General features: G+C 44.6%; 1 protein-coding gene across 1 annotated transcript; it reads left to right on the top strand.

Annotated features, from left to right (window-relative positions):
- The first annotated feature begins 1,435 nt into the window (after positions 1-1,435).
- Positions 1,436-8,243, top strand: LOC142080190 (glutathione S-transferase-like). Its single transcript, XM_075145197.1, has 7 exons — positions 1,436-1,453; positions 2,508-2,621; positions 3,582-3,633; positions 5,385-5,517; positions 6,389-6,530; positions 7,413-7,544; positions 7,850-8,243. Exons 2-7 carry the CDS (start codon positions 2,535-2,537, stop codon positions 7,967-7,969), a joined length of 666 nt encoding a protein of 221 aa, XP_075001298.1. The 5' UTR covers positions 1,436-1,453; positions 2,508-2,534; the 3' UTR covers positions 7,970-8,243.
- Positions 8,244-13,341: the final 5,098 nt, after the last annotated feature.

Below are 13,341 nucleotides of genomic sequence, written 5' to 3'. Positions count from 1 at the left end.
TGCAGGGCTGGGCCATCGTGCCATGGCACATGCCGCAGAGCTGGGCTCTCTGAAGCAGCAGCTGGAGGCCAGCTGACGCCCTGGAACATGCACAGTGGCGTGGACGCCTCTGCGTAGGTGACTGAGCCGCGCCGCAGGTTTTCAGAGGCTGGAGAGAAGAACCTCCCAAAATGTAAGAAGGCGACAGAGGGAAATAAGAAAGAGAAGAGCCCGAACCAAAAGGCGGAGGCTATAGGATGTGCTGTCAGTGAGGAGTCCCCTTCTGTGAAGCCTGGCTCTCCTCACGGCCTATATAGAGTACAGTGTTCCATCTGGGGACTAGGCACCTCCTAGAAGACAAGACGTTGCAGTGGTGACCATTTTGATGCCTTGTCCTTCTGTGGTTCTAGCTCTAAATAAATAATTAAGCTTATTTTATTGTCAAGCATGGAACACATTGGTCTAAGAGGCACCAGTGGTGGAGACTGATGGGATGAAGATCATTTTCAGCTCCATAGCAGCAAGTACGTCTACAGGAAAGACCTGAAGGAGAGAGCCCCCTGTACTGTCACAACTCATTTTTTGTTTGAGAGACTACAGCTCATACAACCTCCCTGTGTAATACAAGAAGAATATCCCAGCTCACAGTTACGTTCCGGGTGATTCAGCAGATTTTTGTACAGCACGTTGACCTTGCCCGCAGGTGATGTCTACAACAGTATTAACTAGCTGGATCAGACAGGCAGGATGGTGCATGGGAGTTTATGCTGTATTGACTCTTTGAAGTCAACAGAGTTATCAAAAGAAAGCAGTCAGGAGTGCAGAGGGCAGTTTGTCTTCTGATGCTGCTCTTCATTCACTGTCTCCTACAGTTGTCTTTGGTGTGCGTTTTCACAAGGTCAAATTCAGGGAAACATTTTTGACAGAAACAGAAAAAAACCTTCTGTGTCCAGGAATGAAATTCAGCAGAAAAAATGTCCTGACGGAATATCCCCCATCACTAAGGAAGGGAAGGAAACTTATGAAGGATTCAAGCTGAATTAGTTGATGTGACTTACGTAAAGCTGCAATCTTTAAAAGTAAAAAAACATAAAATATTAAAATAAAATTTTGATTGCTATCACAGCTTTTTTTTTTAAATCATGTGAGCTTTTCAGCCATTCAGATTATTTTTAACCAGCAGGTTGCCAAACAATGAAACAGGAAGCATACAATTTTCTGCTGGCACGGATGTTCCCAATGATCATGACCTCTTGTGAATCTTACATTTGTACATAGTCAGCATTAGTCAGGAATTTATTTTCTGTAAGTGAGAAGTGACTAAACAGACCTAATTGTTTTTATTTGTTCAAGAAATAGGAGTTTTCCGTTGGCAGAGAACTGTTTGCAATTCTCTTTGTAGGAGGGGCTACAGACCCATATAATCTCAAGGCAAAGCTACTGAGCGCTTAGAGTGAGTTATACTGTGTACAAGGTAAGCTTTTTGGATTTTGGACATGCATAGGGAACTAGTGTACTTGAAACTAAGTCAGCGAATGGGTTTTATGGATTAAATACTTGTACGTACTTTATTTACTAACATGGTTATGTGCATCAAATGTTAAATTATTAATCAACCGCTTTCTAGGTGTACAGATTTAAGAAAAACAAGATCTCAGAAGTGTGGAGTGCTTCCTCTCACCGTCTTCTTCCTATTGTAGACAAGATGACATGTTATTTACAAGGGAAATATGGGGCTTTTTTAGCCATTTTCTTTTTGCTGCTGTTAATGCTTCAGCTTTATTGTTGACACAGTGTTAATAACTGTGAAGCTAGTATAAACTAGGCACTGTCTACATGTTTGCTGCTGATGTGCATGCACTGGTTCTGAATGGGGTGGATGACAGTCTGTCTAGAAACTGTTGTTGCTTTAAATTCCAGCAGAGTTGAACTGGACCAAGCAGGTATTGCACTTTGGCTCCGTCTGTGGTAAAGGCAAATCTAATGTTACCAGACACGAAATTAAATTCCATGTCTTCAGGTGCTTGCCTAAAGAAATGAGAGGAGCGGGGAGTGTTGTAAAGGACATTGAATGCTTACAATGGCGAAAAAAAAATCCTTCCTGTCACTTTATAATGGAGCATAATGGCTGCTGGAGAAAGCACAGCAATTGCTGAATTTATATTGTGTACCTGATTAAACAGTAAACTGTATCCTGAGATAATGCCAAAATAAACAGAGCAGTGTATTTCGCACACCCTGCTTTTTGGTCAGAGCAGAACACTTTGATTTGCTTGTTCTCTGACATGGGCCAATTGCTCTCAGTACAGAGTTCTGCTTAACTATCCTGCACATATAAAAGATATCTTAAGGCAAAATGATACAATGCAGTCTCTCAACATAGTGTTTTACCTCCTCTACTAATTTGATGAGTCTTGGATCATAAATCATTGGTTTCAAACAACTTTGAACAATGCTTGAGAACCAGTTAGAGACTCAAAACCAGCATTCTGAATCTTTATTTTGAAAAACTTACTTCTTTATTCCAGATAGTAGGAAATCAGGCACGTGGAAACATGTCTGGGAAACCCAAGCTGCACTATTTCAATGGACGAGGCCGAATGGAATCAGTACGGTGGCTACTAGCAGCAGCTGGGGTTGAGGTTTGCCTCTGTTTTTTATACTAAGAGTATGGGACAAATATGTATTTTTACTGTTCCTTGTAAAAAAAGTGACTGACCAGCAGTTTCAAGCTCTGCATTTAGTGCATTGCTGACCAAGCCAACAATGACCACTAGCTTACCCTAAGTAGGGGCTCAAGTTCCTGTTTCACTTCCAAGCATCATATGCCAAACTTATTGGCAGCACCACAAATGCCTCTCCCCTGTAGCTAGTGAAAGAAAAAATTTTAAACCACAGCAGCAGAACCTGGCTTCTTATCTTCTGATCACAGGGGTCAAGCACTTTCAATTCTGAAGACCTTCAGTTAAATCCCAATGTCCAAAATAGCAAAAAATTATTATGCCTACTACAATGTAGCTTACCCCTGAAGGTAGTGTATATTATAAAACACAGAGTAATTGTTTTTACCTCTAATGGTTTCTGATATTAAACTGGAGAGGGAGTGTGGGGATCTGTGTGTTTTAAGACCTGTGAGTTTTTGTCCTGCTGATGGGCAATGTGCCAGAAAGCTGCACAGGGCACACGATCTCTTCTCTTCGTCCCTCCTTTTGCCAGCTTGTGGCAAAGGAGCTATACCACAGTTCTGCTGCTGCACTGTGAATTTACCTATCCTCCTCTCTCCCTGCACCACCTCTTGCCAGCACCGACAAAAGAAGCGGCATGGTCATTGTTTGCTCAGCAGACAGGGTTTTCTGCCTTTCGGTCACCTCAGCTTTAGCCAAAATCTGACCTGCACAAAAATATGAATCACATATGAGAGGGAAGAGGAGAGGATGGGACAGAGGCAAAATAAATTTTTAAAGATATCACTTCCAAATCTGATGTATTTTTTTCAAAATAAAATTCCCCAAAACACAGCTCTTTGTGCTCTCATTGTCTCATGCAAAGCGGAAGCTAAAACATGCAGTGACAACACAACTTTTCTTCTGTATTTCCTGCAGTTTGAAGAATGTTTTCTGGAAACAAAGGATGATCTGACAAAGTTACAGAAGGGTAAGTTTCCCTCACTTTTTAATAGATAATAATAATTAGAATTGTTTGTTTTAGAACACCTAAGAAGTCTTATGTCTCTTAAAAAGAAAATCTAGACTGGATTGTACATGAGGTATCACAGATGCACACTGCAGTGTGTTAGATGGTATCATCCACCCAGTTGCTTCAGTCTTCACTGAATCACAGACGGGCTGAGGTCAGAAGGGACCTCTCGAGATTGTCTGCTCCACCTCCCCTCTTCAAGCAAGGCCACCTACAGCCAGTTTCCCAGGACAGTGTCCAGCTGGGTTTTAAGTATCTCCACGGATGGAGACTCCACAGCCTCTCGGGCAACCCATGCCAGTGTTCAGTCACTCCCAGAGTAAAAAGGCCTTTCCTTAAGTTCAGATGGTTGACTCTCCTTTGTTCTCATTGCCTCCTGTCCTACAACAATATAGGTATTTGTCATCAGATCATCTTGAAATTCATTAGCATTTTAGGTTGCCTACAAAGTTGTTGTTTTATAATCTGTATGAAACCAGAGTTCCAGATTTCTGTGTTTAACCTGTACCTCTGATGCGTTCCTGTTTCCCAAGGCAACTACTCACCTTGCTATCTTTAGCTTCCATCTTTGTGAACATGATATTCACATTTCCTCCAAAACAAATTACATGTCTGTGCTCTACCACTTCACTTGGCTTTTCAAAGAAGTCTGAGCTAGGGTTGGCATTTGCAGTCCTGCTCTCCTTTAGGAACAATGACTTGATCCTCCTGCCACCTGCCAGCTTTCAAGAAGTATTTTGAGACACGGACATCAATGAAAATGTGCCCTTAATAGCAGACAGTTTCTCTGCATGATTGCCTTAGATGGATGTAGCTGATCAGTTACCTGAGTCAAGAAATATGATTCCATAAAGCAAATACCCTGACTTGCTTCTCTGATCAGTTCCTGGAGATATTTTGACTTCTTCCTTGCTAGAATAAGGCTCCTGCAGACTAGCAAGAGATTTACACGGCTACAGTCTCACACCAAGTGATTTTTGGGTCTTGCAGGAATCTCATGAAACCCACCCATTATTCCCTGCTTCACGCCCGTACAGATGTACACCATTGTAAAAAGTCAATACAGTAGTCACAAAGATATTATATGCATTTATACTCACATTATATGTTGACGAGTCCATAAATAATCCAGATTTCCATAATACTTACCAAAGTATGACAGAAACTGGCTGGGTCAGATCCTTCAGTCCTTCTCATCTGTATTAACCTCCATGAAAATCATCTGAGTTAGGGCCTTGCAATGCAGCGCTTGTCTTTTTCAGTGTATGACTGCTAAAAATTCTGCATTTGGGTGCTTCTTCAGATTTGAAGAAACTTCAAGAAGCTGATTGCCATAATATTAAGTTTTTAACATGTCACTAAGAAATGGTTCTTGGTTTCATGGTAAGCGTTTCCCATACCTTGTTGTGAGAATGAGGAAGACTGCCACTGAAAGAGTTGTCAAGCATTGGAACAGGCTGCCCAGGGAAGTGGTTGAGTCACCATCCCTGGAGGCATTTAAAAGATGTGTAGATGTGGCGCTTAGGGACGTGGTTGAGTGGTGGACTTGGCAGTGTTAAGTTTATGGTTGGACTTGATGATATTAACCTAAACCTAATGATTCTATGATTCTAAATAAAAAATAATACGTGTGGTTACTTTGCCAAACACCCACTAATGGTCCTCATTCAGAGACTGAATGTCTCCTTGTCTTGTCCCCTTTTCCCTAGATGGATCCCTGCTATTTCAGCAAGTGCCAATGGTGGAGATAGATGGAATGAAGATGGTGCAGAGCAGAGCCATTGGCAACTACATAGCAGCAAAGTACAACCTCTATGGGAACGACCTGAAGGAGAGAGCCCTGTAATGTAACAGTACCACCTTTGTTTGTTAGACTACAGGTCATCCTACCTCTCTGTGTAACACAAGAATATCCCAGCTCACAGTCAGGTTCAGGGTGATACAGCACCTTTTCATGTAGCACAAGTTGACTGTGACTGCGGGTGATGTCTACAACAGTAATAACCAGCTAGATTAGATAGGCAGCATGGTGCAAGGGAGTCGAAGGTCAATACAGTTATCAGAAGAAAGCAGTCAGGAGCGCAGGGGGCAGACTGTCTTACTGATGCTGCTTTTAATTTTCTCCTGCAGTTGTCAGCAGCAGGCATTTTCCCCACATCAAATTCAGGGAAGTGTCTTTGATGGAAACAAAAAACTTCTCCCTCTAATAACCAGGAATTAGAATTAGAATTAATAACTGGTTATTAAAGGACAGGGCTCTTAGGGCACATGGTTTGACCTGAAGCATTTTTAAATGCTTCAAGTTAACTAGCACTGCTAAACACATGTCAAGATATTTGTTAGGAATTGTACAGACCCACTGTTTAGCTCACCATGTCTGATGGGATTTTTAACACAAGTTTGGATGACACACATGCCAATTTTGTACTCAGGTTCAAAAAAACTAAATACAGAGAAGTATCACCCCTAGTGAAAAATGGAAGGGGTACAGTCTTCTAGTTTTTGGTTAGGCACTTTGCACTTGTCTTTCACCCACACTTTCCCCCCCCACCCCTCCCGAAGCTACTGCACTCCAGGGGTAACTGCTCCAAGCTATGCATGCTGGATAGAAGTGGCAGAGAGTTCCCAACATCTCAATGGGGTTATGCCAGTAGCTATCATGTTATTCAGACCTACTGTGTTTGACTTGACCACCTGGATCTATTCCTTTCAGAATTGATATGTATGTGGAAGCAGTAATAGATCTGAATGAGTTACTCATGACCCATGCTTTCCAACCAGCGGATAAAAAGGAGCAACATTTTGCTACTATTGTGGACAAGGCCACAAACAGATACTTCCCAGTCTATGAGAAGGTATGTGGCAAAGATGTAGTAGCTCAATTAATATTGTTTTCCTGAAACTCCATCCTGGATCTAAACAAACAATTTTTATTGAGGAAAACAGAAGAAAAATTACCGCTTAAATATAAATGCTTATGGTTTTGGTGGAGCTGGGATGAGGATGGAGACAGGACACTACAGAAGGGACAGAAAGCACTACAAATCTGGGATAGATGCAGAGCTGCAAAAACCCAAGACACACTGAGCTCCCCAAATGTCCACGTTTCAGTCTGTATGTTGTTTCAGACAAAAGACTTTTTTTTTTTTTAGCATCAGCTTTTACATAAAGTTTCCTCCTGAAGTGCAGAACCCCCTCCACCATACATGCTATGTAAAAGCATTACAGCTCCTTCTGTAACAAAAGGGAGGATGGATTAGTTGGGTGTCAAGACCATGAGGCGCAGGTTCACGTGGAGAGCTCCCAACGCAATATTCCCAAAATTGAAGAGGAAACAGGTGAGATCATTTGCCCATCATTTGAAAGAGTCCAAGATACTCTCACTATGCCCTGGGCTGAACTTAAGCCTCTTGTAAATGTTGTATAGGCATTTGCAGTGATGGTTGTATACCATAAAGCTTAGCCTTCAACACAGCAGCACTAATGAAATTAGCTACAGAAGTGAAGGCAAGAGGGGTACAACTGAGCTGCCAGAAAGACATGCAGAAGAGGAAGGACTGATAAATTATGCCTAGGATGGCAGTGTGGTCAGATCATTCATTTGTACTACAGATGTTCTTACTGCATTTCATTCTTTCAAGGATAACTCCATGCAGTGTATGACCTTGGTTTGAAGATACCATATTAAGTCACACAGAGAAAAAAAATCGCATCTGCTTCTGGTTCTCTGTTTTTAGGTTTTGAAAGACCATGGACAAGACTTTCTTGTTGGCAACCGGTTTAGCAGGGCAGATGTGCAATTACTTGAAACCCTTTTAATGGCAGAAGAGTGCAAGCCTGATATACTTGCCAAATTTCCTCTATTGCAGGTAATTGAATGGATAGTTTTAAAGGACAATGAATCAAAGCAGGACCACTGATTTAAGGGGGCTGAGAAATATGGGAGAGTGGGAGGGTGAGGAAAGAAGTGAAAATCAAATATCCTAAGTACTTTCAGCCGGCCTCAAATACTGATTGTTATTGCTGCCTTCTGTCACTATAGTCACAAAAGCGTAATAGGATGAAGCATATAGATTCTTCTGCAGGATCAACCCCTAATGTTACTTTTAGAGCATGGATATCTGACAGTTACCATGGTTCTTAAGGACAGTGCTGTTTTGGTTTTGTTTTGTAGAGTTTTAAAGCAAGAATAAGCAATATCCCCACAATAAAGAAATTCCTGCAGCCTGGCAGCCAGAGGAAACCACCACTACAAGAAAAAGATGTACCAAAACTGATGAAAATTTTCCACTGAGCAGCAACCTAAACCCACAGAAACTCTATTTCATTGTCTTTGTCTTTGCTGATAGTGGCAAAGTGAAATCAATGAAAATAGTGAAAAGGTTTTTGATCTCTCTTTCTTTAGCTACAGGACTGGTTTTAGCCTACTGCAAACACTTCCAAGGTAAATCTACGTGAGCAGACCAGCAAATGAAACAGTTCACTGAATTAGGGAGTACACGGGACAACACAGGATGTCTTAAATTACTTAAGAGAATACCTGAAATAAAGTCTTACTATCAACACTCAAAACCAGTTTGTTCAATGACTTCTTGCTGCTACTTACACACCTAAGGGCTCCCTGGTTCTGTCTTTCTGGCATTCCCAACAGTTGCTGGAAAATGAAGAGAGCTTAGTCCAAACAGTGGCGACGTATCTGTTCTGGGAAATGCCAGGAAAAGCCTGCAGGTTCTGGTTTGATGGGGATGACAGGTTTGGATTCAGGTTTCCTCTGAGTATGCTGGGACCAGAGGTCCTACTGCACCTCTGTTTTGTCACTAGACACTTAAGCTCTTGTATTGTAGCTTCACCAATATTTCCTTTAACAAAAGGTCTACTGTAGCAGCTAAAAGCACTTTGCAGGCTCGACTGAGAAACAAATGCTTGTCGCCAACTGTGAAGTTGAAAACTTATTGTTTGAGGAAGGAGGAGTAAGATTGGTGTCAGGTGCTAGTGAGACCTTGAAGTCAAAGAATCATACAATCATTAAGGTTGGAAAAGACCTCTAAAATCATCGAGTCCAAACATCAACTCAACACCACCATGCCCACTAAACCATGTCCCTAAGCATCACATCTACATATCTTTTAAGTACCTTCAGGGATGGTGACTCAACCACTTCCCTGGGCAGCCTGTTCCAAGGCCTGACCACTCTTTCAGTAAAGAAATTTCTCCTAATGTCCAATCTAAACCTCCCTTGGCGCAACTTGAGGCCATTTCCTTTCGTCCTATCGCTAGTTACTTGGGAGAAGAGACCAACACCCACCTCGCTACAACCTCCTTTCAGGTAGTTGTAGAGCGCGATGAGGTCTCCCCTCAGCCTCCTCTTCTCCAGACTAAACAACCCCAGTTCCCTCAAGCACTCCTCATAAGACTTCACATTGAATTATGTCACTTTATATTAAACTCAGTTAAATATAAGTTGTACATCAGTTGTACATTATAATCACTTAAATCAAGCTCTACTACTGAGAGGCTAGCAAGACAGTTGAACACATAAATATGTGTATTATTTAAACACCAAATCAACCAAGTATGTAAATGCAGCAGCCAGTGCCCTAAATCCAACTAATGCTCTAGTACTGGCACTTTTAAGCTGGACAAACTCAAGGCACTAAAACTCTTGCTAACACCAGTAATTTCTTTATAAGAAATGCCATGCGGCTGGAACCAGTTTTTAGCATCAAGAAAGGAAAAAAAACAATGTTTTTCTGCAGCAGAGCATGTGTTAATTAGAGTTGTTGCAAGAGCTATTTCCCTCCCGCCTCACCGAAGCATTGGGGCAGCACTTCCAGCTGCTGAGCGCTGTCAGAAACTAGAGCAGGAAACTTCGGCCGTGGCTGCCGACTCTCTGCCATGCAAGCTCTCTTGCATAGCCAGGCGGTTTTAGGAGCCTGCGCACACACCCCAGCCTTCGGCGACACAGAACCAGAGCCCCCGGCACCCCGACAGCTCGGCACCCCTCGCACAGGGTCTGTGGCCCAGGCCTCTCCCCCAGTCACGCCATCCCTGTGACCCCATTGCCGCCTCGGGGGCCTCAAAGCCTTTCCCCTGCTCCGGCCGCCATGTCACTCTGAGGTGCAGCCGCGACACCCCGCCAACCTCGAAGCCAGCCCCGTGCAAAAAGTCGTTTCACAAGGCTTCAGGGACCAGGCCGAGGTGGCTTTTCCCTCAGCAACCCTTGTAGGGCTTAGGGATGCGGTTTCACTGCGGGAAGCCGAGCCTCGGTGCCCCAGCGCGGTGAAGCCTGAGACCTGAGGGAGGGCGGGGACGAGGGCGGGCAGCGGGGAGGCCGCCCGGCACGGGCGCTGAAGGCAGCAGCCGGGGCCGCTGAGGGGAGGAGCGGACGCCTCTCGGGGGGCCGGGGGGAGGGCCGGGCGGTGAGGGCAAGTCTGCTTGGAGCTGGCTGGGCAGGGGTATCTGTCGGCGGTGCGGACCGTGCGGAGGGTACTGGCGGCGGCGGGCTCGGGGGCCGTTGCGGGGGTCGGCGGCTCCGCGGGGGGTGCGGGGCGGCCGGTCCCGGCCCGGTGGAGGGTGTGAATTGTGGTGCGAAGCACGGCGTGTGGCGGCGGGGTGCGGGGGCTGGCAGCTGCTCCCCGGGCAGAACGCCGGCCCGCTGGCCGCGGGACCGTGTGCCACCCTCTCTGCCGCCGAGCGCCGGCGGAGCCGCAGGAGCGTGTTTCCCGCCGCGGCTAGGTGTGGAGGGCAGGGCAGGGCAGGGCTGGGCTGGGCTGCCTGCCCTTTCCAGGCCACCCGCTGCGGGGCCCCGGCCAGGAGGGCGGAAGGCGAGGTGCGTGGCAGACCGGCCTTTACTTCAGGAGGGTGCTCGAGTGTCCTGCGGCTCGAGGGCGTTTGTCCAGGGGTTACTCCCCACTCTCTCCTGCAGCAGGGACCCACGCCGGGCGGGGTGGGTGTGCGTAGAGGGAGGTTGTGTCTGGCTCTGGGTAGGATCAGCAGGGAACCTGAAGAGGAATTGCTGTTCGGAGTTAAGGTTTTAAAATTTCTCGGGGTAATTTCCCTTTCACCTTGTTCAAATGCTTCTCCTAGCTTGGGTGGTGGAAGGAATGCTTTTTGAATCCAGACGTGGCCTGAGTCCCAGTAGGAACCACACGCTGGTGAGCAATTACCGTCTTGAGACAGTCTCGAGATGGAGCCGGGCTCGATGCAGTTTAGGGCCTGTGCTGTAAGGTCATTCTGCTTGAGCAGCGCTGTGCGAGCCGTGTTCGAGGAACAGAGCGTTGCAGAGAACTACTTTGGGGTCCGCATGCAATTAGGAAGAAATTTTAAGATCTTGCAGCAGATAATGAGCTTGCTGTTAAATTCACTTACTTGTTTCTCACTGGAAGGCTGGTGCCTGAACTGTTTTGGACAAAATAGTGTGATTATTTAATACAGCGATCATAGTGGTAGCTGTCTCTCTGACAACTGCCTGGCTGAGGTCCAAGGAAGGTCCAATGCACTAGAACATGAAGCAAGTTTGTGATTTCTTTTCAGGTTCGTTGTTGCTATTCAAGAAAGGTAACTTACCAACTTTGCTACTCTTTCATGACTCACTGCTTTACAAAGGAATATTCATTGCAGAGCAGTAACAGAGTCACCAACGTACTTTGCAAGCCTATGTAAGCGTTCAGCCTAAACCCCAAAGTCAGTCCTTAAGCAGTGCAGTTCCAGGAAAATGTAAGCTTTTTCTTACCCGCACAAAAAGCCTCAATCCTTGGCCAATCCCCACAGGGAACTGTGATGAACAAGTACAGGTTATGTTGATACTTGGACTTTCTCCACTGGCACTTGCTCTGCTCTTCACCTTTCTCAGCTGTTTGGAGTGGAGCACTGAGCTGACACTGACAAGCAGTGCTCTGGCTGGGCTGATTTTTATCAACTCTACCTCTTCTTCAGGGAGAGGTCAGGGAAGTTTGCTCTTTCTGGTTATGCTAGCCTGTCCTTAGAGTGTGTTTCCCAGCCTTGATCCCACGTGCTGGAGGTTAGAGTGCTTGTCCAGTCTGTGAGGGCCCAAGTGCAGTTCTCCTCTCTGATGGAGTGGAGTTCCTGAGCCCCAGGGAATGAAGTATTTTTGAAGTATGGAAAGTTGAGGGCTCTTTCACTTGCTATGGTGTAACTCACACACTTACAGGAATTAGAAATGGAGCGTAGGTCATGGTTTTCTGTGTGTAGGACCTGGTAAGGTAGCTGTGATAAGGCGCTTCTCTAAATGCCTTGTTTATGCACCCTATTGCTGTTCAGGTATTAGGAATCTAGCTAGGCATCCAGCAGCTCTAGACTAGATGCCAACTCTAAACCATCAGGACATAATCAAGTCTTTATTAAAAAGCACATATTTATGTATCAGGAGAACTTTATTGCAGGATGTCTGAGGCTATAGGCATTGCCAGGGCTAGGTGGAAGCTGAGCAGCAGTTTTGAAGACCTGTATTTTGGACTGGGGCACCAGGTTGCTCCTATGAGTCCAGCCCCTAGTAGAGCAATAAGTGTTTGCTATAGGTCCTATTGAAGATACCACCCAACACAAAGGTCTTCAGTGGAGAAGGCCAGGGATGCGGTCTCCCCTCTCACTGTTGTACTGTTTTGTTTGTGCCTCTTCATTGATGCCTTTGGGATTATGGCCAAAGTTTCCTCTTTGTGGCTCAATTACGTACTGTGAAGTCTATGCAAGAATAAATAAGCCTGCCTGTAAACAGATAAAAACTTGGCTTAATGATGAAGCACTCTGTTAGTCTGTGACTCTGTCTTCTTATTAAATCTGATTTGTTCTTCTGGGACCCATTAGTGATAAGAGTGGTGTTTGTTTCCAGCATCAGGCAAGCTTACATCAGCTGCCGAGTTCATACTATGGCATGTGACTGCACTTGTTAGTGAAATTTGAAAGGACGAAGTGTTTCATCCCAGTACCATCATCTGGTGGGCTGACTTCAGTCCCCTGCTGCTGGGGGCATTGACCAGGCCTTATCTGCCCAACAGAGATCACGGTCTCATTTGTTTGATTTTGACTTTTAAGTTAAGTTTTTAGGGCAAATAGGATATAAATCCCTGTTACAGTTTAATTGTTGTTTGTAAAATTGGAATGGGTCTTAAGTCGGTCCACATTCTCTATAATGGATATATTGTGATTTGGCTAATGGTCAAAACAGAACTAGCGAAATATGGAAGTCAGCAGGCCTGGTGAAATATATGCTGGAATATATATTGCTGTTATAACCTCATATTTGTAAAGGCACAGGAGCATGGAGCTCTGAAATATCATAATGAGAGGTGAAAATAACGCTGTGTCTCTGGGTTGGTGTGCTTGTGAAGCAATTCATTTGACATAGTACAATTTCAAGTCCGGTATGACATGGATGCTGTCACAAAACCCAACACCTACTGAAGAGATTGAATCACTACAAAGTTAAAAATGTATTTATTCAGGAATACCTATAGTTCTGCTTTGGCTGTAAAACTCTCATGAGCTCTTAAAGCTATGTTAATATTTTTAAAGATGTGTGTATGATTTAGTAGATGCTTATTACATTCAGTCATGATTCTTTTTTGAATTGCTGCATGTTCAGATAGTGTGTACTTTTTCTTTTTTTCCACTAATCCACAGGAAACTTGGTTGCGTCAAGCCCAAGTA

Source organism: Calonectris borealis, chromosome 3 (genome assembly GCF_964195595.1).
Source record: "Calonectris borealis chromosome 3, bCalBor7.hap1.2, whole genome shotgun sequence".
Lineage (NCBI taxonomy): Eukaryota > Metazoa > Chordata > Aves > Procellariiformes > Procellariidae > Calonectris > Calonectris borealis.
The sequence above is the reverse complement of the archived record's forward strand: the minus strand, read 5'-3'. Positions and strand labels throughout refer to the sequence as shown.

Excerpts from the sequence above, each read along its gene's own strand:
- LOC142080190 (XM_075145197.1), top strand. The coding sequence starts at position 2,535 with ATGTCTGGGAAACCCAAGCTGCACTATTTCAATGGACGAGGCCGAATG. Across the intron at positions 2,622-3,581 it reads TAGCAGCAGCTGGGGTTGAG|TTTGAAGAATGTTTTCTGGA; the intron begins GTTTGCCTCTGT and ends TATTTCCTGCAG. Across the intron at positions 7,545-7,849 it reads CCAAATTTCCTCTATTGCAG|AGTTTTAAAGCAAGAATAAG; the intron begins GTAATTGAATGG and ends TTTGTTTTGTAG.